The sequence below is a fragment of the Gekko japonicus genome, unplaced genomic scaffold, assembly GCF_001447785.1.
Source record: "Gekko japonicus isolate JY-2015 unplaced genomic scaffold, Gekko_japonicus_V1.1 scaffold383, whole genome shotgun sequence".
Taxonomy (NCBI): domain Eukaryota; kingdom Metazoa; phylum Chordata; class Lepidosauria; order Squamata; family Gekkonidae; genus Gekko; species Gekko japonicus.
The window spans coordinates 456,111-478,834 of NW_015164193.1; the positions used below are offsets into that span (position 1 = coordinate 456,111).

General features: G+C 44.1%; 1 protein-coding gene across 1 annotated transcript in view; it reads right to left on the reverse strand.

Annotated features, from left to right (window-relative positions):
• The window catches only part of COL21A1 (collagen, type XXI, alpha 1), a 209,669-nt gene that overhangs the window by 128,696 nt on the left and 58,249 nt on the right, over positions 1 to 22,724 (reverse strand). Inside the window, exons 3-6 of the mRNA XM_015408301.1 lie at positions 13,650 to 14,201; positions 10,513 to 10,681; positions 10,179 to 10,395; positions 7,703 to 7,876 (exon numbers count right to left, since the gene is read on the reverse strand). Coding sequence (XP_015263787.1) covers positions 7,703 to 7,876; positions 10,179 to 10,395; positions 10,513 to 10,681; positions 13,650 to 14,201 — 1,112 coding nt within the window. The remainder of the gene's footprint in view (positions 1 to 7,702; positions 7,877 to 10,178; positions 10,396 to 10,512; positions 10,682 to 13,649; positions 14,202 to 22,724) is intronic.

The window sequence follows — 22,724 nt, forward strand, 5'->3', positions numbered from 1 at the left end:
CCCTTGGAACCCAGAAAACATGGCACAGGAGGAGGTGCTCTTCTACCTTAGCCGCCACTGTGTAACACCCCCCTCTCCCTCAAAAAATAAGTCAGAGGTGGAGAGAACCATATCTGTTACCATGAGGCTGTCCTCCCATTCTACCCACTTGGGGCAGCAAAATGACTTGAGACAGCCCTGCCTTATAGCTAAGCAGAAGGAAAGACACATGGCTTGCCTCCCTCCATTTTCCGCTTCCCTCTGCTGCCCCACCAGCCACAGTCGGGACACCCATCTGGAGCTTCCTTCTAGATCTTGTTGTATTTCTTCCCACAACGGGCATTACTCCTAGTTAGCTATAAAACTTAATTGAGAACTACAGCCACAACTACATATTAAATCTTAAATGCCAAGGCAGCATTTCCCTGGCAGCTGAAGACAAATAAAGTTGGAGCAAATGGAACTTCCATGACAAAAGAATTCCATAAATTCGTTACCACTGCACCAGTTATAATTGGAGAAAATACACAACAAGGCTCCTGAAAAAAATTTTAAGGTAGGTAGGCTCACATAAAAGATGACCTTTAATGTATCCAGGACCCAGATCACTGAGAGCTTTAGAAGTCAATCCTACACTTCAAATTGTTCCTAGAAACCAAATGGAAACCAGTGAAAATGTTGCAAGACTGGTTGTTATACAGTCCAGTCCACACTGTGGCAACAACATTTTGAAGCAAACGTAGCTTTTGAATACTTCTTGAAGACAACCCCCTTGAAAAGAACTTTACAGTAATTTAATCTAGTTGTCATTAGGTATGAATTACCATGATCAGACAGCCAGGAAAGGGCACTGGTAATGAACCAGCTTAACACAATGAAACAGCCTCTTGTATATACCACCCTCTGATACTTGGGAACCCCAAGATATCCAAGAGCACCCTTTCTCTGTCACCATCAATTTCAGGGAGAGCGCAGCCCCATCCAACACAAGCTGTACTCAGTTCCAGGATCACACAGATTGCCTAGTCTTCCGGTGTGTGTTCATTTTTTGTTATCATCAAGTGCTCAAGCACCACTTCAGAATGTTAACTGCCTCCTTGGATTTGATAGAAAAATGAAGAGAGAGGGATTTTGTCAGACTGCTGCTACAAGGAGCAAAGGATTGAACCTGGAACTCTCTCCATACTAAGCTCATCTCAGCTACTGATACTGAGATTCTGAGGAAGTGTGCTTGCACATGAAAGTTTATACCCTGAATAAAACTTTGTTGGTCTTAAAGGTGCCACTGGACTCAAACTTTGTTCACCTTAAAAGAATGATTTCCTTGGAAACCCTATGTTTCCATCCTGTCTTAACAACATTATACAGTAATGACCAAAGTCATCAAGGAATACCACATGTATGAAAGTTCAGACTGTGTGCTTTTATGTTGCCCAAAGTAAATGGATCATAGTATTTCATGGTCATGTTTAACACAAATAAAAGTTTGTGAGAACCAAAAACTGGACTTGATGGGCATTTGGTCTGATCCAACATGACTCTTATTACGTTCTTATTAACCAGAAATACCCTTTGCAATCAGTTGGAACATCTTATGTACTGTAATTCACTTCACACTACAAGCTGCTAATTAATTGCTAATTAATATTGCTTGTAAAACTGCAAATTATGCTTAGCTTTGTGCAGCAGAACATAACAAGGCAGACAAAAAGTGCTGCATGTTCCTCAAAAGTAGTTCAGACACATTCTTGCAGACGGTAAAATTTATCTTGGCAGCCTAGAACAAAACCATGAAAAATTTCATGCACTACATGGACAATCAGAGGGACGTCAGGGAAAAAAGATCATTGACAATTATATACTAAATTGTTTGTAATGTTGCCAAGGGCAATAAAAGGAATGTAGAATAGTTGATTACAACTCTTCATCTTCCTTTTAACATTATGTTCTTAAAAAAATTATCCCAAATTTCCACAATTTAGCCATGCATGTGCATTTTTGCTTTGAACAAGAATTTTCAAGTTTTGTCTAGTGCTGCATACAGATGTGATATGCATCCAGTTAAGACAAAAAAATGTAAACAAAGCTAGGTGTTTTTTATATGGGGAGGTCTTCTGCGGTTTCCAGCTGCTGCTTCAGTTGCCAATACGGCATGTTTCCCCACATTTTCCCTGCTCCAATTGCCCAGCAGCCCTCCACCCCATGCCACCAGGGCTTTTAAAGATTTTTTCTCCTCCCCATTTCAATCTGTGTTATTAGATTCTTTGAATACCCAGATTTCATTAAAAAAAGTCTTTTTTTACGAGATATAAAGTCAAAGGTGCATCTCTGTGATGGAAATGATTAAAGACTTACTTTTTAAAAAAGAAAGCTGAAAATTGAACCTGACACACAGATTGTTATATTTATATTCTGATTATTTTTATTTTATTTATTTATTTATTATTAACATTTTTACCCCGCCCTCCCCGCGAACGGGCTCAGGGCGGCTTACACGGAGGCACAAGCCCATACATAAAAACAGTATAAAACAGTAAAACCATTAAATCACAACAAAAACAGAATAAAGTGCTCCATACAAACAAGATGGTCTCCAAAGATGGTATCAGACATTTCATTAGGGTGATATTGTCCTGTCGATGGTCCAAAGCCAGTCCAGCAGTATCAGTGCCATGCAAAATTGTGGCAGTTCTTCCAGGGACAGTCCCTAACCCCGTTGTTTTCTCCACCATTGGTGGTGGTAATAATAGAAGTAATAATAATAGTGGTGGTCGTGGCGGCATGGTGGAAAAGCTCCATCTTGCAGGCCCTGCGGAACTGCATAAGCTTTACCTCCCGGGGGCCTGGAATCACCAGGCGATGTTGTGTCCCTGACCGAAGTGCTCTTGGGGGTATATGTGGGGAAAGGCGGTCCCTCAGGTAGGTCGGACCCTGGCCATGTAGGGCTTTAAAGGTAAGAACCAGTACTTTGAAGCGGATTCGGTATGCTATTGGCAGCCAGTGCAGCGCTTTCAGCCCAGGCTGGATGTGCTCCCACTTGGGGAAACCCAACAACAGCCTGGCCGCCGCATTCTGCACTAGCTGCAGCTTCTGGATAGCAACAAAGGCAGCCCCATGTAGAGAGCGTTACAGTAGTCCAGCCTTGAGGTGACCGTTGCATGGATCACTGTAGCCAGGTCACCGTGCTCGAGGAAGGGAACCAACTACCGAACCTGCCTAAGATGGTAAAATGGAGATCTGGCAGTGGCTGCCACCTGGGCCTCCATCGTTAAGGAGGGATCCAGGAGCACTCCCAAACTCCTAATCTCCGATGCCAGCTCCAAAGGTGCCCCATCGAAGGTCGGGAGAGGGATCCCCAACCCCAAACCGCGTCGACTCAGGCACAGGACCTCCGTCTTTGCTGGGTTTAGTTTCAGTCAGCTCAGCCTGAGCCACCCAGCCACGGCCTGTAACGCCCGGTTCAGATCTTCTGGGTTGGAGCCCGACCGGCCACCCAACATCAGATAGAGCTGGGTGTCATCTGCATATTGATGACAACCCAGCCCATAACTCCTGGCAATCTGGGCGAGGGGGCGCATGTAGATGTTAAACAACATCGGGGAAAGCACTGCCCCGAGGCACATCACATTCAAGTGGGTGCCTCCGGGACTGCTGTTCCCCTATCACCACTCTCTGTCCCCGACCTTGGAGAAAAGAGGCAAGCCATTGAAGAGCGAGCCCCTGTATCCCCACGTCAGCGAGATGGTGGGTTAGCAACTGGTGGTCGACCGTGTCAAACGCAGCCAACAGACTAACAACAACAGTGCCGCCACACCGCCTCAATCCAGATGCCTCCAGAGGTCATCAGTAAGGGCAACCAGCACTGTCTCCGTCCCATATCCCAGGCAAAAGCTGGACTGATCAAGGATAGAAGCGTCATCCAGAAAGCTCTGAAGCTGTGTCACCACTGCCCTCTCAATCAATTTGCCCAGATAGGGCAAATTATACACCGGCCGATAGTTGGCCAATTCAGCCGTGTCCAAAGTTGGTTTTTTCAGGAGACGGCGGACCATCGCCTCCTTGATTGCCTCAGGGAACCATCCGTCTAAGAGGGACTTGTTGACAATCTCCCTTACGGCACCTCGAAACCCCTCGTGGCCCGCTTTAATGAGCCAGAAAGGGCATGGATCAAGGTAGCATGTGGTTGGACACAGAGATACAAGCAGTCTGTCAACTTCCTCCAGACTGAGCGGGTCGAAACATTCTAATCCCTGCAAAGACATGCAAGGGGCCTCAAGTTCACTTACTGTTTCAACTATGGCGGGGAGGTCACGGTGGAACACAAAGACTTTGTCCACGAAATAGCTCGCAAAAGCCTCACAGCCAATATCCAATTGCCTACTATTTTGTCTGTCTTGGGGCAGAGCTGTTAAGGACTGAATTGTTCTAAACAATTGGGCTGTCTTTTAGGATTGACTGATTTGATATTTTTGCAGTCCAAGGGACTCTCAAGAGTCTTCTCCAGCACCATAGTTCACCACCTCATAGGATCTCATAAACGTCCTACAGGATGTTCTTGATGCTTCATCGCGGGCACACCGCCACCGCCTCTCTAGCCGTCTTAGCTCTTGCTTCATCAGCCACAACCCCTGGATATACCAGGGGCAAGCCTAGAGTGCAGGCGCAGAGGGTGGCAGGAAGCAATCTCATTGATTGCTGTGGAGAGTCAACTATACAAGTCCTCCACAAGCTCATCTAATGAGCCGCCAGGGGGCATCGGATCCTGCAGAGCCATTTGAAGCCGTATGGGGTCGATTTGGCTCCACAGGCAAACTAAAATCTGCTTGCTGCCTAAACAGGGTCGGGGTGGAACATTCAGATAGAGCATAGTGGTTTGACCATGGTACTGCCTTTGCAGTAATCCGGTCCACTGTAATCCCCGCAGCGAAGATCAAATCGGGTGTGTGCCCGGCCTGGTGCATGGGGGTTGATACGAATTGGGAAAGTCCCAGTGCCACCATGAATGACACCAGGTCCGTGTCATCAGTGTGGACGTTGAAGACACCCAAGACTATAAAGCCTAGGGTGCTCCAGCGCCCAGCCTGATACGGCCTCCAGCAGGGACGGCAGGCCACTGCCCGGTGTGTTAGGTGGTTGGTACACCAGCCAGATAGCCAAACTCTCCTCGCTCCCCAGCACTAGGCCAACACACTCCATGCCCACGATCTCCAGCGATGGGAGCACCCTGAAGGAGTAAGCCTCCCGAATGAACATCACCGCTCCCCCACCCCACCCCTTAGTCCGCGATTGGTGTAAGACCGAAAACACGGATGGGGCAAGTTGGGAGAGAGCTACAGTCTCCCCGTCCTACACCCAAGTCTTGGTCATACACACCAGGTCCACTTGTTGTTCTGTGACGAAGTCCCAAAGGACTTTCGTCTTATTGTTGATGGACCTGTCGCTTCACAACACCAATGACGGAGAGGGGTTCCTCCTCCTAGCCTCACTGCTGACCTCTCTTGGGATGGGTCGTAGGCTGGAAGGGTGTTGAGCCCATCTTCTCGGGGCCCTTCCCTTGATCTTCTGCCTAGACCCACTGTTAAACTTTCCCCTTCGCAAGAGCACCGGAATCTGCTCTTCCAGCATTGCTGCATCCACTGGTCTTTGCTATGGCCACAGACTACTGGTACTAGCTGAGCAGGGCAATTCCCCCACCCAGAGCTGAATACAGCAATATCAAATCCGCTAACTCTTTACTCTACCCAACTATCTAACTTCCTATGGAACAAAAGGCAAGCCTAATGGCTCTCTAATATACATTATGTTAACTAACTACTCTACTAACAATTACAAATACCAGGGAACCCACAATCCCTAAACCTCCAAATCTAAGCTTCCTGGAAGCAGTTACTAACAATATTCATCTATCTTATTTAACAATTCAACATCTCCCTAACTCTTCCATAGATAGTTTTAAAATTCTAAAACCTGGCAATCACTCAAATTCAACCATCCTATCGCAGTCAGTCAACATTCATCTTCAACATCCATGCACCAAGGTCCAAACCAACCCTATTCATCCTCACTCCCTACATTCACACAGCAGGAGCCACTATTGGCACAAGTAAGATTCAGAGTCTAGGTCTTGGGTCACAGTTACCAGGTGTAGCAAGCACTGCCGCTTCCCTCTCTGGTCACTGGTTTTCTGTGGGCCGCTAGGGGCAGTACTCCCTCTCTCAGTACTTTCCAGCTGTGGCTGGTTTCCCCGCTCGCTCGATCACCCAGGGTCCCTCTGCCCGACCTCCTTCCCCAAAGTGTGGGGGGAATCCCCCGGTCTTTGCCCCTCTCTCTCCGAGCCTCTCCGCTTGATCTCCCTCCACAGACCAGAGGCGAGGGGTAGACTTCACTCCCAGCCTCTTCTCCTCTCCTCCCAGTCAGCTAGATAGTTCTCCCTGTGCGGTCATCCGACGCTCCTTCTCATTCGACCGCACCAAACGGCATCGGTCCACAGCCAACCGCAGTCACTACCGATCCACAGGCCAAAAAAAGGGGGCACGGACCTGGCGCCACTGGCACCACCAAGCGCCCCAGAGCCGCCGCAAAGCCACCGTCGCCCAGCCCGCCAGCCCCAGGCGAGTCCGCACGGCAATCCAAGGTCCCACAGGGTGGACCCCCCGCCAGGTAGGCCAGGCCAAGTCATTTCAGCCAGCTGGGGTCGTGCTGCAGCAGGAAATACAGGGCAGGGCAATGTTGTAGTCCACTCTCCACGCCGATAGATCACCAGCTCTCCGGCACTTACTCGGCCTGCTGTAGTTAGCATCAATGCTGTATTCCAGCTCCTTTTCGGTTTTTTCACCACAGGAGCGCAAGCACAAATGTCCTGCAGCGCTGCCATCTTGCCTTTAAACTAATTTAAAAGCCACCCAGTGGCAGGGGAACAAAGGCCATTGCAGGGACAGAGAAAATGGCTGCCATCTGCGTGGAACCAGGGAAATCCAAACTTTCCCACCCACATGACAGCCCTGCAGGCTTTGCGTCAGCTATGCTGTCATATGGTTTATAGGCCTAGGGTTCGCCTGCCTGACCTGTGTATGAGTTGGTGCCACATTCCTTTCCTCTCGCTTCTTCCCTGGTTATCTCTGACCCTGTACTCCTGCCCATGTAGTGTCTCCACTGTAATTAACCGTGAGACTAGTTTTGTTTCTCAGCCAAGGGTCAGTTACTCTTGCCCGCCCGCAGAAACTGGGGTGATTGGCCCACAGGTGGGGGGGGGACCTTTTGACACTTTGCTGTGATCTTTCCCAAAACTTTGTAGCAAAGCAGATTTCACAATGATCACAGTGAAAACCCTGGAGGCACACAGAAGCACTACAAAGCTGTGGGAAAGCAGGAGAAAATGCTTCCCAGCGGCATTGATTCAGGGGCAAATAACCCATGTGGAAGAGTTGTTAGTAACCAGTCACCTTGCATATTACCTACAATAACAAAGGTGAATTATTGTTTACTTACAGTGGCTAGATCCTTTCAAATGCAAGTGCTCCATACCTCAGACGGAACACACCACAGTCCAAAAAACCATCTCCAATTCTACCATAAGGATGGACTGCAAATTCTTCCTTCCTTCCTTCCAATTCCTTCCAAACCTATACAATCAAGTTCCAAATAACTGAACTGAGGATCAGGCTGTAAATCTAATGGATAGCTACCTAGAGAGTGCACAAAGTAACACTGTAAACACACTTACTTGAACAGTCTCCTCTTTCCCAGAATATTTTCCAATTTGAGTTAGTCCACTGATATAAATTCCTAAAACAGGATGCAATGTCTTCATTTCAGTTTCTTGATCATCTATATACAATGTTACATCTGCTTCCGTCACTAAGAGACGTATTTGATGCCAGCCTCCATCAAATAAAGACTAGAAAAATGAGAGAACACAATAATAGATTAATACACACACATATATATACACATTAGTTCCAGGGTTATTTTTGAGCAGGAACGCACAGGAACGGAGTTCCGGCTGGCTTCAGAGTTGGCCACGCCCACTACAGCTAAAACCTTTTCATGCATGGCTACAGAGGGAAGGCCTGGAGAGTGACCCCCCCCCAGCGACTCTGAGGCGGGCGGGCCAGGGGGGCCCTGGAAGGATCGGGGAGGCATTTAAATGCCTCCCTGTGCCTTCCATGGCCTGTCCAAGGGTCAATGCCTGAGCTTCCCACAGCCATGGGTCGCCCAGACAAGCCAAGGGAAAGCACGGGGTGTGGCCTAATATGCTAATGAGCTGTGCTGTCAGGGTGTGGCATATTATGCTAATGTGTTTCCAGTATTGGGTGTGGCCTATTATGCTAATGAGTTTCTGCTGGGCTTTTTCTACAAAAAAAGCTGTGATTAGTTCTATATTTAAAAGGAACTAACTAGACTTCCTTGCAAAGTTTATTTTCCATTATTAACAAAAACAAACAATTTGGTGACTAAGTAGTGTCATGCAAAAAGAAATGGCTCAAAATTTGTGTCAAGACATTCACTGGAGAAAAATTCAAGTCTCATTTGGGATTTTTCCTATTAGTACATGTAGCTGAACTATAACTATGACAAGTTTCAGCTTCCCTGTTTGTCTTGGAAGGCAGAATTTAGATGGTCCATTAACCTCTTCCTTCTTTATAATAGAACACCTTAAAAACATAAGAACATAAGAGAAGCTATGCTGAATCAGGCCAATCACCCATCCAGTCCAACACTCTTGTCACACAGTGGCCAAAACCCAGGTGACATCAAGAGGTTCACCCATGGGGCCAGAACTCCAGAAATCCTCCCACTGTGGCCCTCCAAGCACCAAGAATACAAAGCATCACTGCCCCAGACAGAGTGCTCCATCCATACCTTGTGGCTAATAGCCACTCATGGTCCTCTGCTCCATATGTTTATCCAATCCCCCCTTGAAGCTGTCTATGCTTGTAGCTGCCACCATTTCCCGCTGCACTGAATTCCATGTGTTAATTACTATTTGTTTGAAGAAGTACTTCCTTTTATCTGTTCTAAGTTTACTGCTCATTAATTTCATTGAGTGCCCACGAGTTCTTGTATTGTTAGAAAGGGAGAATAGTATGCATAATTTTGTAAACCTCTATCACATCACCCCTCAAGAGAGCCAGTGTGGTGTAAAGGTTAAGAGCAATGGACTCTAATCTGGAGAACTGGGTTTGATTCCTCACTCCTCCACATGAAGCCAGCTGGGTGACCTTGGGTCAGTCACAATTCTCTCAGACCTCTCTCATCCCCACCTACCTCACAGGGTGTTTGTTGTGGGGAGAGGAAGGGAAGGTGATTGTAAGCCACTCTGAGGCTCCTTGGGGTAGTGAAAAGCGGGGTATAAAAACCAACTCGTCTTCAATAGTCATTTCTCCAAGCTGTAACCTCTTTAACGTTTCTTCATAGGGAAACCCTTACACCAGAGATGCAAAGGAGAATGATGAACTGGTAACTAGGAAACTTCAGTGATTCTTGAATGAGGCAGATTGTTTGCATCCATTCCAATCTGGTTTCAGGCCTGGTTACCTGACTGAAACAAGCTTGGTCGCAGTGGAAGATGACATGCACTGGGAGATGAATGGGGGAGTTCAACCTTGTTCATTCTTCTGAACATCTCAGCAGCTTTTGATAATATCTGTCATGGTATCTTTCTGGACTGCTTTTCGGGGGTGGAACTTTTAACCATTAAAATCAACCCCCCTCCCAAATCCATAACAATTAAAAACAGAGTTAATAATGGGGCATTCTAGGTTGCAAGGCTCATATTTTGGACAGCAAATAGTGAGTGCCTGGCTGAGGTTCCTGGGGTATGCCTATGAAGATCTGTTCCTATATAAGTGTGGGTAACTGTTTAGTAATCCTGTTTAGTTTTCTGGCATCATTTTGTGGAGTCTGAGGATGGTGGGTTTGTAAAATATGGCACTGAAGCATTGCCTCTGAGCCTCCTGTGTACAGTCCAACATAAGCAGCAACTTGCTACCCAACAACAGGACTAGTTCCTGGTCTATACATGCCAAATTTTATACATGTGTACCCTTTTAGAACTGGCAAAAGGCTCATATATTTTGTTATTTCTATTCAAGTTTTAAAAAGACTTGAAAATACCCAGAAATGAAATTTATTTCTCTATTCACTTAAAACAGACATAATAGTCACAAATATATCAGTCTACAAATGAAGTCCTCTACCTTTACACGGGGTGCAGTGAAAGTTACAATTTGAGAACCGTTTACTTTGCTTGTTGTAGTAAAGGATAATGTTCTGTCCTCTCCATTCACAGTGACAGCTATCTGTGGCCTCCCATCTAAGCTTAATATTCTCCACAAGTCCCAAGTTTTTCTGACTTTAAACCTCTGAGTAGAGACAAATACATACGATGGAGGAAGGCCTTCTGGAAATACATCCCTAGAAATCAATTTAAAAGAAAAGGGGAAAAAAACCATTTTGATGATGGAGAATTCCAAACAATGAGACCAAACCACATTTTATTAAGAACCATTTAGCCATCCAAAACAGAAATACCTGGTTAATTCTGACAAGTCAACACTTGTAGTTACTTCATATGCTTTTGCATTAGTAGATGGGATTTGAATTCTCTTTTTCACCTTTCTTTTCACTCCTAAGCCTAGGAGGATATCAAATCCTTTTTCATCCCGAGATGCAACAGGAATTCTTGTTGGACAAACTGATTCTACAAAGAAAACAGACATACAGTTTGGTAACTGAGACACCATTAGGGAGCAGGCCCTATATCTGGTAGCCATCACTTTACCTCAGAATGCAGGGGCCACTCCTGCTCATTTTTATCGAAAAGATATACACAGGAGTAAATAGTCCTGTGTGGTGTTATGAAAGCTGGTATCATGCAGACCTCCCCACCCCCACTGCCATCTACAATATGTGGATAATGTTTATATTACAGTGCTAACATTGCTGCAATAATGTACTCAAACAGTCTGAAAACTTTGTGTTGTATAAACAGTACATTCCATCACTTGATATTTTTTCTTCAATGAAGTATCAAAAGAATGTAGAACTGCCAATGCACTGATGGTCAGTGTATTGCTGTTTATACCACTGAACACTGTATGACAGCATCAGAAGGGGTTTTTTTCACCCACATCCACCTATAAAGGTGCCTTCACACACACTGACTAATGCACTTTCAATCCACTTTCATGCACTTTGCAACTGGACTTGACTTTGTGAAACAGCAAAATCCACTTGTAAATGATCACTAAAGTTCATTGAAAGTAGATTTAAAGTGCGGTATTCAGCACATGTGAAAGCACCCTTTGTCAGTGGCTCCCTGCCATATGTGTCTGCAGAGCTTCATGCATGTAAGCCCCTGCCTATGTGATCTGTAAGAATTTTAAATCAATCTGTAACAGGTTGTATTCACAGGTTTGAAAATCTACCTGAACTATGAAAGGCAGCCCACTGAATCGTACATATTTAGTTTCTCCTTCATTGTGCCTGGCTAAACTGCAATGCTGCCACATGACTGGTACGAGTCAAAAGCCTCAAGCCAGCTACTTTATCACATCTGTGAGTAAGTTGCACAACTGACTTTGCAGTTGTGAAGGGCTGGGGAACCTACTGCCAACATCAACATCTAGCAGACCTTGTAGGCCATGTAATACACAACAGAAACACTTTAAATTTGCTCTTCAAGTATGCGTGATATGGTCTTCTCTTGTTTTGCATTCACTACAGAACAGAGGCCTCCATGGGGCATTCACAGCTTGCGACACATTTCAAAAAGGGGGTTGTCCAGCACATGGCAAGCGCAAGTGAAGGAAGAGGGCAAGTCTTGAGTGTCCATAAGAGAACATAAGAGAAGCCAACGTTGGATCAGGCCAATGACCCATCCAGTCCAACACTCTGTCACACAGTGACCAAAAATACCAGGTGCCATCAAAAGGTCCAGCAGTGGGGCCAGGACACTAGAAGCCCTCCCACTGTTGCCCCCCCTCCAAGCACTATGAAAGATTTTAAATTGAAATGGGGGTGCTTGGGTTGCTAAAATTTGAGAACCATGCATCTACACTTCCCCACTCTCACCTAGAGGTCGCATGAATCTTAAGAAGCCAAGAACTGAAAACTTTTGCCAGCAGCTGAATTCCTCTTTCCCACCACCCTGATAGCCCTTTCCAGCCCTCTGTGCCAATATCCTCAGTTGGCAAGACTTATAGAGGGAACATAAAGGATCCACTGAGGTCCCATTTTTACAGCTCTGGAAGAATCTGAAGCCAGACACAGCCAAGCAAAATACAAAGCAGGTATGGAGTGCATTTGCAATAATCCAGTTGTGTTTTGACTTATCCAATGAGCCTGCTATGGACTCATAGCCATATTCATTTTAAAAAAGTATGATGTACTTCTGAAAAAAATTCAGTTGGCCAAATACTTTTTTTTTTTAATGCAGCACAATACTGGGCACTTACCCTAGATTATTTTTTAAAAGAACTTAAGAAATTCAAGTGCCAAAATTTCTGTTCACTGACATAATATACAGTAAAACCTCTATTACTCAGACTTCTCAGGAGATTGAGATGTGAAATCTGTCCCAAAAAGGAGAAGCATACTGATAAGGAGAGAACAGAAAGACCACAGTCTGCGAAACAAGATTAGTTTCTGATCCCAGAAAGACTTTTCATATTGCCAACACTAACAACCCCCAGAATGATAGATCAGTCACACACTCTCAGCCTAATGTACCTCAAAGCACTATTCTGAAGATAAAATGGGGAAGGGAGATGCATGCCATTTTGAGCTCCTTGGAGAGGCAGAGTGAGGTATACTAGACAGGCAGACACTCCACTGGAGCTCTTTGGGTCATCATAACCCAAGTACATAAAGTGATACTGAAGTACTGAAATGGACTCTTGGAATTTTGCTTTCCTAGCAGGGCTACACCCATGGAATATGGAGAAATTCTGAAAACTCCCCAAGTCTTTGAAAAGCACCTTGCTGGTCAAGAGCTGCTAGTCTTGGTGACACTGCATGAAAAGTCTTGATGGGCTCATGAAGTTAATCCTGGTTTATGAGCACTTGAGGGCGCTGCAAATTCCTGCAGAGGATCAGCCTGCCAGATTTTTAACAGCTAATCTAGACTTGGAAATTGGCAGATGTGGTAATTTCAAAGTTTGCCTTCCCCATGGCTTTCATTCCTGCACTTTACATGAAAATATATTTCCCCCCTCAATTCCAAACCTGAATTTTGTTCTGCTGCAAAACAATATTTTTCCCTGGACAATTACATAATTCAGCTGTACCGGTCTCATCTACAGCCTTTTAATTTATGAACAATGCTCCCTCTAAGCTGCGGAGTCCTGTGAGCAAAAATTCCACTTTGTGAGCTACTGGCATTACGGTTGTGAGCAAGCGATTTGGCTACTGCATTAATTAGTTGGTTCTGGAGCCATCCTTCCCGAGCTAAGACAAAAATGTGTGAGCTGTAGGCTAAAAAACTGTGAGCTAGCTCACACTAACTCAACTTAGAGGGAACACTGCTTATGAAATACTGGAATACAGTCAAACAGTTATACAACACAGTGTGTAAGGCAGGTAATATATACACACACTCATAGATCCATGTGCTACAAGAGTACATCACCAGAAAGGTCAGTTATGCTCCAGAGAGCATTAATATTTACCTTCACAGAGTTTTTGCTTTATTACTTCTCTTATTCTGGATATTGCAATATAATCTTCAACATAGAAAACATACGTTGAAGAGGGTTTGTTGGCAATAGCTCTCAATTCATCCTCTTCAGTTTCTGAACCAACTCCAATGGCAAACAGAGTGATTTTGTTTTTTCTTGCTTCAGCTGCCACATCTTTGACTTCATCTTGGGACTTACCATCAGTGAGAACAACTGCTATTTTTGTAAGGAATCTGAGGGATTTAGCAAATAGATGGTCGATGGCAAATTGAATGGCTCTCCCCGTTCTTGTATTTCCACCCAAGTACTGTATAGATTCCATTTCTCTGACTAAGTTTTCATTGGAGTCATGTGTTCCAAGTGGAATCTCAAGGACGGGGTAATCACTGTACTGAACTACTCCAACCTGAGTAAACTTGGGTCCTATATCAAAATTGCTTGTAATATTAACAAGCCATCTTTTAACAATTTCAAAGTTTTCTGGTCCAACACTGTAGGAACCATCCAAGATGAAAGCTAAATCTGTTGGGGCAGTTCGACAACCTTTAAATAAGAGAGAGAGAGAGAGTCAAAATGGTTTCTATTAAAAACAATCAAAAGTGTTCATAAGAAGATGATTTCTTCAAACTGCCAGCCTTCAATGCTCAGTCCCCAGGTTTCAAAAACATGATACTTTTGCAAACAAAATAAAATATGTTTGCATTCAGTGAAACCAATCCAATCAAAGTCAAGATTAGGTTTCACTGCAATTAGTAAAAAAAAAAAAGTAAAGGTTCCCTTGCTCGAAAGCCAGTCGAATCCGACTCTAGGGTTGCGGTGCTCATCTCCGTTTCAAAGCCAAAGAGCCAGCGCTGTCCGAAGACGTTTCCGTGGTCATGTGGCCGGCATGACTAAACAGCAAGGTGCACGAAACGCTGTTACCTTCCCACCGAAGTGGTACCTATTTATCTACTTGCAATTTCTTGCTTTCGAACTGCTAGGTTGGCAGGAGCGAAAACCTATTAACAAATTAACTCCTACTGATTTCAACAATACACATCTATATAAGTTGGGACTAGTATCTCTGAACGGTGGTCTTATTACCTGACCATCTTGAGCCTTTCAGTAAATTTCTGTTTCGTCAATTTAGCCTATGCCCACTGAAATTTTATCATTTTATTATTATTACTATTTATTTGATTTATTAATTGCCCCATCCCAGCTTGTGCCAGGCTCTGGGCAATGTACAGCAGAGACAAAGCCATAAAATGAATGTACAAAATGTTAAAAATTCAAATATAACAAAAATAGAATGACAAATTAAAGAAAACCAAGTTAAAAAGAAATCTCAGGGCATCCTTTTATGAGAAACAATCATGTGCATCAAAAATAAAGCACATCGGGCTATCAACAAGCTCATAAGGCATGTCACAAATCTCTACTAGATCTTGATTACTTTTTAACCTACTTGCATAAAATTTGTTACGTACATTATGTTTTAACTTTCTCAAATGTAGGTTATCTTAATGGGGAATACACTGCTGTTTTCATTAATGAGACTTTATTACATAATACATATTACTCATTTTGGAGGAACAAAATGAACCAGTAAATAGACATTATTTTTCCATATTACGCAGGGCAGGACCTTTCAAAACCCTGTAGAGTGGTTTGTGGTTTTACCAGTTCACTGGAGAGAAACCACAAGTGATCCCTGAATGAATGAACACCATCAGAAAATGGTAGTTTCTAATCACATTTGTTTTTTCCCTAAACCCTTGGTGTCTAACCACATACAAAAGTGTAAAACACCCTTAAACAGCCTTTATGTACCTATATGGATTTGTCACAATTAGATCTCTATGCACAGGATGGCAATTTGGCTATTTGCTCTAAATAAATCAAAAAAACATTGTTGTGATCCAGAGCAATATGTACATGTTGGCCTCCCATTTTTCTTCTTAAAGGCACTCACTACGCACAATCATAAGCATACACTAGATTACTGTAAGTATAGCATCAGCACAAATCACCTTCACTGAAACTTAAATCAACAAGAAAAAGATAGTTGATTTAAATCAAGTTTCCCTATTTTAAAATGTTTATATTTTCTGAATATTAACTGGCTACATGCTAACTGGTTACTATTAGAACTAAATAATGATTTGCAAATAAGTAAAGCCTTTATTTAACCCAGTAACATAACACACCCTCTCTTATGGATCACTGCCTTGACATGGAGAGGGGGCTTGCGTGGTTCGATGAGGCTGTGGGCTATGCGCAGGGCCGGCCCGCTCACTAGGCAAACTAGGTTTTCGCCTAGAGCACGGGGCCATCATGGGGGTGCCAGCCCAGGGAAGGCAGGTGGCTGCCAGAGGCCCCTCCCTGGGCCCCGAAGCCAAGCCATCCCGGCCGGCCTCCCTCCTTCCTGCCGCAGCCTGCCCGCCCCATTGAGCGCCAAGGTGCCCCGTCCCTCTGACTCCTGATGTGCTGGCTGACTCACCCCTCCCGGGTGGCGAGGCAAGGCGGCCCAAGGAGGGAGGTGTTGGGATAGCACCACTGGGGGGGTGAGTGGGGGCTGGTGACTCTCCGCTCCGCCATGGCTCTCCCGCTCTTCCACCCTCCCTCGCTTCCACTAGCCTACCTGGCAGGGTCTGCCTTGGGTGAGGCGGGGGAGGTAGGGGACCAAAACACCCTTCCACCGCTCAGCCACCTCCTCTTCCCGCAGGCACCTTCCTCTTCTTTGCACTAGAACCTCCGGGTGGGCGGGCTCACAAGCTGAGTGCAGCACTGGTTGCCTTCGCTCCTCCTTCTGGAGCGCGGTACCCAGAGCCCCGCAATCAAGAGCAGCATCAGTGCGCGCGCACACCCCAAATGAAAGGCCACAGGACTGGGCCACAGACACATTTAGTGCCAGCCAGGGCGACATGAAAGCAGCCTCACAATAATCCGACAAAGGGGATTCATTTCCGCATTAGAGAAAGGGGAGCCAAGAACAGGAGGATGCACCCAGCACATCAGGATGGGAAGGGAAAGCAGCCCCGTGGCGAGCCGCCGAGAGAGAAACCAGAGGAAATCTTCACTCGGGCCCCGAGGGGAAGGCAGGGCAGGGACTAGTCTGAGCAGAATGGTGGCTTTTGGCAGGGAGATCCAGGCGGGTCAAAAACCCAGCAGACCGGGGCCAGCCGCCAAGGGGCACCCCTGCCCATCCGGGTGTGGGAGGGGGGAGGAGGAGGAGGGAGGGTCCTTCTCCTCGGCCTCCTTTGTGCCCCCCCTTTTCAGCTGAGGCACCCGGGGAGCCGCCAGCAGCCTCCTCGCTCCCCCCACCCAGATGGGGTGGCAGCTGGGCAATGCCCCGGGGGGGAATGTGCCAGAATGTTGCTGCCCCTCTTCCTCCCAGAAGGAGCCAGCAGCTCCACACACACACCGGGCTTTGCCCCCCCACCTGAACTCCCTGCCGCAGCCCAGCCTGGAGGTTGGCAACCCTGTAATTGGTGGGTGCATGGCGGGAGGGTGCCAGAAGGTAGCCTCGCCCAGGATGGACAAGCCACAGCGGAGAACTCAGACAAAATGTGATCCACTGGAGAAGGAAATGGCAACCCACACCAGTATCTTTGCCAAGAAAACCCCATGGACAGTAACAAAAGGCTAAAAGATATGATGCCAGAAGATGAGCCCCTTAGGTCGGAAGGTGTCCAATATGCTACTGGGGAAGAGCAGAGGACAAGTACAAGTAACCCCAGAAAGTGTAAAGCAGCTGGGCCAAAGCTGAAAGGATGCTCAATTGTGTATGTGTCTGATGGTGAAAGGGAAGTCCAATGCTGCAAAGAACAATACTGCATAGGAACCTGGAATGTAAGATCTATGAATCAAGGTAAGCTTAATGTGGTAAAAAATGAGATGGGAAGACTGAACATCGACATCTTGGGAATTAGTGAACTAAAGTGGACAGGAATGGGCAAATTTAATGCAGAAGACCATTATATCTACTACTGTGGCCAAGAATCCCATAGAAAAAAATGGTGTGGCCTTTATAGTCAACAAGAGAGTGCGAAAGGCAGTAATGGAATACAACCTCAAAAATGACAGAATGATCCTGGTCCAAATCCAAGGCAAACCATTCAGCATCACAGTAATCCAAGTCTATGCCTCAACCACTGATGCAGAAGAGGCTGAAGTGGACTGGTTCTATGAAGATCTACAACACCTCCTAGAACTAACACCAAAAAAAGATGTCCTCCTCATCATAGGGGACTGGAATACTAAAGCACGAAGTCAAAACGCAACTGGAATGACGGACAAGTTTGGCCTCAGAGAACAAAATGAAGCTGGGCAAAGGCTAACAGAGTTTTGTCAAGAGAATACGCTGATCATAGCAAACACTCTCTTCCAGCAACCTAAGAGGCAACATCACCAGATGGGCAACACCGAAATCAGACTGATTATATAATTTACAGTCAAAGATGGAGAAACTCTATACAGTCAGTAAAAACAAGATCTGGAGCTGACTGTGGTTGACATCATGAGCTACTCATTTACCCAACTGAATGCAGATTTCCAGAGAACAGCAAAGAGAGATAAGGAGGCTTTCCTGAATGAACAATGCAAAGTAATAGAGGAAAACAACAGAATGGGAAGGGTTAGAGATCTCTTCAAGACAATTGGAGAAATCAAGGGAATGTTCCGTGCAAAGCTGGCCATGATAAAGGACAAAAATGGTAAGTACCTAATGGAAGCAGAAGAGATTAGGAAGAGATGGCAAGAATACACAGAACTATTTATTTATTTATATTTATTAATTACACTTATATTCCATCCTCCCCGAAAGCGGTCTTAGGGCAGCTTACAAACAGGGGCAGCATGTGCCAAATATAAAACATTAAAACAGCATAAAACAACCATGTTTAACAATAATGTGCTCAATGATGTTACCAATTTAATCAAATCAGAATGGTGACATATAGATGTTACCCAAAAGCCCACTTCAACAACTATACAAGAAGGATCTCAATGTCCTTGACAACCATGATGGTGTAATCACTGACCTCGAACCAGACATCCTGAAATGTGAAGTCAAATGGGCCTTAGAAAGCATTACAAACAACAAAGCTAGCAGAGATGATGGTATCCCAGCTGAGCTATTCAAACTCTTAAAACATGATGCTGTTAAAGTGCTGGGAAATGTATAAGCATGATCTTTCAAACATTTTTTTAAAATGAAAATGGCAGCTTCACAGGAAGTTGTTTTAGATCAAAGGTCATGATTAGTGTTCCCTCTAAGCTGAGTTAGTGTGACCTAGCTCACAGCTTTTTAGCCCCTGGTTCACACATTTTAGTCTTTGCTCAGGAAGGATGGCTCCAGAGCAAACTAATTTATGCAGAAGCCAAATTGCTCGCTCACAACTTTAATTCCAGTAGCTCACAAAGTAGAATTTTTGCTCACAAGACTCCACAGCTTAGAGGGAACATTGGTCATGATGCACAGGGAGGGGGGCTTTAGCCATCCTCTCATTGATGGTATTTTTTTTTCTTTCCTAATAGAACTGAGGGAAAGGGAATATTCAATCAGCAAAACCATACTGGGAAGAAGGGTTAAAACACCTCAACCTCCAGCACATTATTTCTCCATGAAAATGCTGGGAAGATCTGTTTACCAGCCTCCCAGATTTCCTTCTAGTTTCGCCTTATGTCACCAGAACATTTCAGAGACAAGAACTGGTAATAACTGGGTACAACACTGTTTCTGGCTGAAAGTGAATCCACGCTGTTTAGTTATGTAAAAATATTTATAAATTTAAGAATGGAACACACTGCAGAACGTAGGCAACCAGAACTTGGCAAAATTTATTCACTTAATTTGTAGCCTACCTTAGGCAAGGCAGATTACAAAATATAAAAAATAAGAACTTGGAGAGTTACAGAAGGAATGCCAGATAACATCAAAAGTGCATGAGTATAAACATCAGTTTTGTTGAAATACCTGCCATCTTGAAGGAGAGTTCCACTTTTTCAGTCATGTTGACCAGATAAGGGTGCATTCTATACACCATGTATTTTTAGGACTACTTATGTATGCAACATAGCCCCAGACTCTTCTAAATCATCATTGACATAGGATACAGAAAAGACTGAAGAAGGAGTTCAAAGAAGAGTGTGGAGGAGAAGGTGGTCTATGAAAATTGTTTTAAGGAATAAAAAGAGAGTAATTGCCAGTGCTGGGTGCCAGTGCTAGGGGAGACATGCAGAAGATGGGATTTATCACTCAGGCACAGATGTTCAGTGTGATCAATAGTAAACCTGAGTTCCACAACTTCTATTGCTAGCTTTTGTAGTTTATAATGCACAACATACACTATTGGTTAGTTTTAAGATGTTAAGTAACTAGAGCAAAGCGGGGGTCATTTCACAGAAAAAGAAGTGCAGGAGCTCATTTGCATAACTCATTTGCATATGCCACACACCCTGACAAAGGGCAGGCATGCAGGCATGCCTGGGTTCCCTTTATGTAATATTACTTCCTGGTTTCTAAAGATATTTCTTCACGAGAGTTGCTACATTTAGTATCACGACTAGCCCTTATTTCCTAAAAGATAGAGGTATTGGAATTTAATCCAGTTATTAATTTAATTGAATAGCATTAACTGTATCCTGATTACCACCTATTACCACCTACCTCTCATATTGGACCTGTCTTTAACAGACTGGGCTTCGAAGCTGAAAAAGTCTCTCTGTTCTACTGCTACATGCTTACCATATATATCCTAAGTGATGCCACCTGCAAGAGCTCTTAAAGAGCCCTTATCAGTATCCGTATACCCTATTGTCCTTATTACTATGTGACCTATCTACTGAACTTATAAGAAACATGTATAGTCTATATCATAGTTTAATCCCTTAGGATGTCGTGTTTGTAATCGATGTATCCAAAATGCCTCACGCCTTGCTAAGGCTTTTTTAACATCCACATTATTATACTTATAAGTATCAAAGGTTTCAAGTACCACAAATGTAAAATCTGTACAACTGTGTCCCTGTTCTACAAAATGGGGAACCAATGGAGATTCTAGATTTCTCTGTTGGATGCGAGATTTATGTTCAATAATGCATGTCTGAATGGCTCTTGTGGACATACCCACATACATTTTAGGAGTAGAACAACAACATTGAATAAGATACACTATCTTTTTTGTTGCACAAGTCGTAAGTTGCTTCAGTGTGACTGTAACATTAATAGGCATAAAAGTAATTTTATTCGTTACGATTGCAAGCACACAGACTGAACATCTCCCGCAACGATGATGACCGCTATTAGCCGGAAGGCTTCTGCTAAAGCTTAACACATCTGTTCGAATTAAAGAATTCCTAATACTTTTAGTTTTACGAAAACCTATGTAAGGTTTGTCCTTGCAACCCAGAATATCACTGACCAGATGCCAGTGTTTGAAAATAATTTTCTTAATGAGTTCAGCATTGGTGGTATAATTAAATGGAAAGGGGGGGGAGCGAAAAACTCAACCCAAGATAACACTGCAAACTAGAAGGGTTAAGCTGACCATATATATTATAAAAATACAAAATTTATTAGAGTGTACACATATTAAAATATATTCAGGTTAAATTTTTTTTTTCAATTATCAGACTAATAAAAGCATATCAAATATTAATACACACGATGGGTTAACACTTTCCAACTGAAGACCAAATGCGTTTCGGCCTCAAAGGGCCTTCCTCAGTGGTCACTATACAACATAGTATAGACACACATTCAAACATATGTATACAAGATCTTTAGTACACTTATTTAAAGACCAGATGTTGTATCCTTATATGTTTGGAATTGTGTTGCTGGTATTAATGATGGGCCCTAGGTATGGCCATATTCATTCCAATATTCTGGTACTGAGATTTCAAAAGTCTGAATGTGTGTTATTCCATCAAGATAAGGATATGCGCTTAGGTGCGTCCTGACTATCATTGGAAACTAGCAAACTGCTCCTAGCTCTGTACTCTGCTCTGGCTGATGCTTTAGCTATAACCTCTATTGGATAACCCCGTGTAACAAATTGCTGATGTAAATTATTTCTTTATTTAATATAATCTTTATGGGAAGTACAGTTGCGTTTAAGACGCAGCAGTTGACTAAAAGGCAGATTCCTCTTTAAGTGCTGGGTGTGGTACAAGTTAGAATGAAGGTAAGAATTTCTACGATCGATAATGAATCACAGAAGAACAAAATACTTTACTCCTCTTTCAGTATTTTTCTTTTCTGAGCCAACCCCAGTTGGCTGCTTATTGCATTTTTCCTGCCATCAGCACAGCGCCTTTTGCTACGTACTGAGCCACAAAGCCACTAGGAGGCCATGCACAAGTTACTATGGCTTGGATTAAAAGATCACAGCCAAGCCATGTTTTGGCAGTTCTAAGTACCACACAGGCTAATGTGTTCCCTCCTCATATGCCAACTCCCTCCTCCTTTCCTGATTTTCTCTAATCATAGTTCATTGTGATTTCCAAACTGGGCAAACTATGGTTACCAATAAACAGGAACTGCCACAAATCCTTGATTTGAAACCATAGTTCAGAGTGGTTTATGATAAACCTTGGTTCATCCAGTTTGGCTATCAATACCAAACTGTAGTTACTGAAAAATGAAAGGATCACTGTTCAAGAAGTGTTCATCTGTGGTGGCTCTTTGGCTGTGGAACAGCCTTTCCACATTTACTCAGCCAAACCTGTTAAGTTTTCCATGTCAGCAAAACACATGTCCAGGCTTCTTGTCTAGTTGTATTTTTATAGACAATTTTATTAAAGATAATACACAACTATAAACCAATAATACAATATAAAAGTCAAACATTACACACATATCTATCTATATATCTAATTCCAACAGGGGGCGGGTTGTGCGGATACTTGTTTCTGCCAACAGAGGGCTCACTCTCCCCCAACAGCTTTTCCTACATAGTCAGTAGACTTCCTGTGTCGGCAGAAAAATCCAAAAAGTAAAAAAAATCCCTTCAGGGAGGGTTGAATTCCCCCCAATACCTTTTGAAATGGCCTCTGCAGGGATCTAACTCCAGGTATCAA